We start from the raw sequence: 2,942 nt of genomic DNA, 5'->3' as shown, positions 1-2,942 counted from the left end.
TAATTAGTGCTAAAGGTATTCAAATCAATAAAACAACAAGGGTGCCCAAATTTATGCACCTGCCTACTTTTGTTTAAGTAATTATTGCACACTTTCTGTAAATCCTATAAACTTCATTTTACTTCTTAAATATCAGTGTTTGTTTGCTATATGATATATTTAATTGAAATTGCTGCTGTGCTCCGAACAACCAATGATCCATAAAGGAAAATCTTGAAAATGATCAGGGGTGCCCAAACTTTTTCATACCACTGTATATACCAAGAGTTAGTCTCTTAGTGGGATGATGACAAAGCAGAAGTGCAACTAAGAGGACATCGTAATGCACACAACTCACCTCTGCCCCCTCCTCTGCGTCCACGTTCTACACCCCTCTCTCCAGGAGCTACATCAAACACATTTTCTTCAATCCGACCTGTAATCATAAAACGTATGTCTAAGCACCAATGCTATAAAAACATTGAAGAGATCGTTAAACAAGTGATGACTAACATACAACATAATTCTGTTTTTTTTTTAACAGTGTAAAGCACCACATTCTTCTCTCACCTTCACGGCCTCGGCTAATGCCTCGGCCCTTCCTATTAGAACCCCCACGTCCACGACTGGCCTCCCTCTCGTCTGCCTTTTTCTCCCTGCTTTCCTTTATCTCTGAGGTTCCTTCTTTCCCAAGGTTCCGCTTCTTCCCAACAGTCTCCCAGGAGGTCTAACAGAAAATAGCACTTTAATAAGGTGGATTGCTTTTGTAACCCATGCAAAAACAAAAATTATTTACTAAAACTAATGAACACAGTCTTGAATTGACTTACCGTGTCAGACTTGCTCTCCAGTAGGAAGTTAATGGCTCTGTTTACATCTCCATTGCAATCATGGAGGGCTACCATGCCCTCATCTTGAGTCTTCCCAGTAACCTCAACCAACTAAGAATCGAAACAGAAATTACAAAAGATAATTTTACAACTAAAACCTTGTCTCTGTCTAAGAAGTTTACGACTGCATGTTGTTAGAATAAGCATTTATTTAAAATTGACAAATGCAAATGTTTATTACCAGCTTGACCTTGTCCTCAAAGTCGGCATCATTTTTGTCGTAGATCATCTGGGCTAGGCGAATCTGTTCGGCTGTTGCCTGAAAAACAGTTCAATAAGAAACTATGAGACTAAAACATTACTTGGTCAAAGATATTTCACTTTGTGCATTAAAAGAGTTGCTTATGGTGTAAAATTTGTTTTCTCAAATCCAAACCTACTTTTGATAAACCACTGATAGCAGCTTGTGCCTAGTGTTGAGCTGGTTTTGGGCTGCTGAAGCTAATTTTTTTGTGCTTCATTATCACACATCAGCTTGAAGCAAAAAGAAAAAAAAAAACAATGCTTAAAATAAAGCACTCACCTGTATCTGTTTTTGTGGCTGCGTTGTGTGTGTGGTGTTGGGCAGCGCTCTGTCCCGAGTTCCTCGGGCTTGATTGCTGACCACTGAAGTCATCATATACAGTATACAAAACAATGTATGTACAAAATAGAAAAAATCTGAAACAAAGAAAAAGGGGTGATTTGATTAATCATTTATGTTGACAGTAATATAACTTCTTATAAAATATATTACTGCTGACAAACTTTGTCAGTACAGTTTCCTGAATAACCAAGGCTCACTGTTGTGAAGTATACCATGTAAGACTATAACCCCATCTGTCGCCCCCCCCCCCCCACCTCCCTGGTTAAATTTAGCAAGTCAAGAGGGGACTGTCCAAGTGTCAGTTTACAGCCCTCCATCAGTATCACACACAAAAACAACCACAGGTATGCAGCAATGTCTGCTATAGGCAATGTAAAACATAACATGTTTTCATGTAAGTGACAGTAGGAGAGAGAATCAGCATGCTAGCATTTAATTTAAAATTATACATTAACACAAATGAGGCATGGTTTGTGTGCCAACCAAAAGGACGATGAGGGCAAGTGAAACTGAGACATATCCTCAGTTTTAAATTAGATAAACCAGCTTATTGTTATACAACAGATCAAGGATAGAAAACAATAAGAGTTCAAATCACTTTGAGCAGAACAAATTATCAAAATGAAATTGAACAGCCAGGAAATTAAATAACCACGGGTGTATTTTGGCGTTTTGATTTTACTGTTTGTAGTAAAATATACACCACATACTATTTTAACTATTTACATTACGATCATTTTAATTATGGAAAACCTTGAATCTTAATGCATTTTATCATTCCATCCATCCATGCTCAACGAAGACTTGAATTAAAATAATTTGATTCAATACTGCATAAATCCATATGTATTTGCTCTATAAACATTTTGCCATTTTATTCAGTCTTTCTTTCAGCTTTGTCCCTTTTTCAGGGGTTGCCACAGCGAATCATTGTTTTCCATCTCTCCCTGTTCTCTGCATCTTCTACTCTGACTCCAACTATCTGTATGTCCTCCCTCACTGCATCCATATATCTCCTCTTTGGCCTTCCTCTTTTTCTCCTACCTGGTAGCTCCATCGCTAACATTCTTCTACCAATATATCCACTGTCCCTCCTCTGCACATGTCCAAACCATCTCAATCTGGCTTCTCTAGCTTTTTCTCCAAACCTTCCCATCTGTGTTGTCCCTCTAATGACCTCATTCCTGATCCTGGCCATTCTTGTCACCCCGAGAGAATCTTAGCATCTTTAACTCTGCCTCCTCCTGTCTTCTGCCTATTGCTACCATCTCGAAACCATACATCATGGCTGGTCTCACCACTGTCCTGTAAACCTTTCCCTTTACCTTAGCTGACACTCTGTCACAGATCACTCCTGACACTTTTCTCCAGCTGTTCCATCCTGCCTGTACTCTATTCTTCACCTCTCTTCCACAGTCTCCTCTGCTCTGAACAGTTGATCCTAAGTACCTAAACTCCTGCACCTTCACCACCTCTGCTCCTTGTAA

The 2,942-nt window shown here is 39.2% G+C and overlaps 1 protein-coding gene across 7 annotated transcripts in view; it reads right to left on the bottom strand.

Annotated features, from left to right (window-relative positions):
* LOC103397175 (ubiquitin-associated protein 2-like) overlaps positions 1-2,942 on the bottom strand; it is a 22,174-nt gene that overhangs the window by 16,582 nt on the left and 2,650 nt on the right. For all 7 annotated transcript variants that reach the window (XM_025052766.1, XM_025052770.1, XM_008335401.3 and 4 more), the window contains exons 2-6: positions 1,393-1,529; positions 1,051-1,128; positions 810-920; positions 550-706; positions 338-415 (exon numbers count right to left, since the gene is read on the bottom strand). In XM_025052766.1, the coding sequence (XP_024908534.1) occupies positions 338-415; positions 550-706; positions 810-920; positions 1,051-1,128; positions 1,393-1,488 (520 nt within the window). In that variant the 5' untranslated portion in view covers positions 1,489-1,529. The remainder of the gene's footprint in view (positions 1-337; positions 416-549; positions 707-809; positions 921-1,050; positions 1,129-1,392; positions 1,530-2,942) is intronic.

This window comes from Cynoglossus semilaevis, chromosome W, assembly GCF_000523025.1.
Source record: "Cynoglossus semilaevis isolate Cse_v1.0 chromosome W, Cse_v1.0, whole genome shotgun sequence".
Classification (NCBI taxonomy): Eukaryota; Metazoa; Chordata; class Actinopteri; order Pleuronectiformes; family Cynoglossidae; genus Cynoglossus; species Cynoglossus semilaevis.
This window is presented reverse-complemented; position numbering and strand designations above follow the sequence as displayed.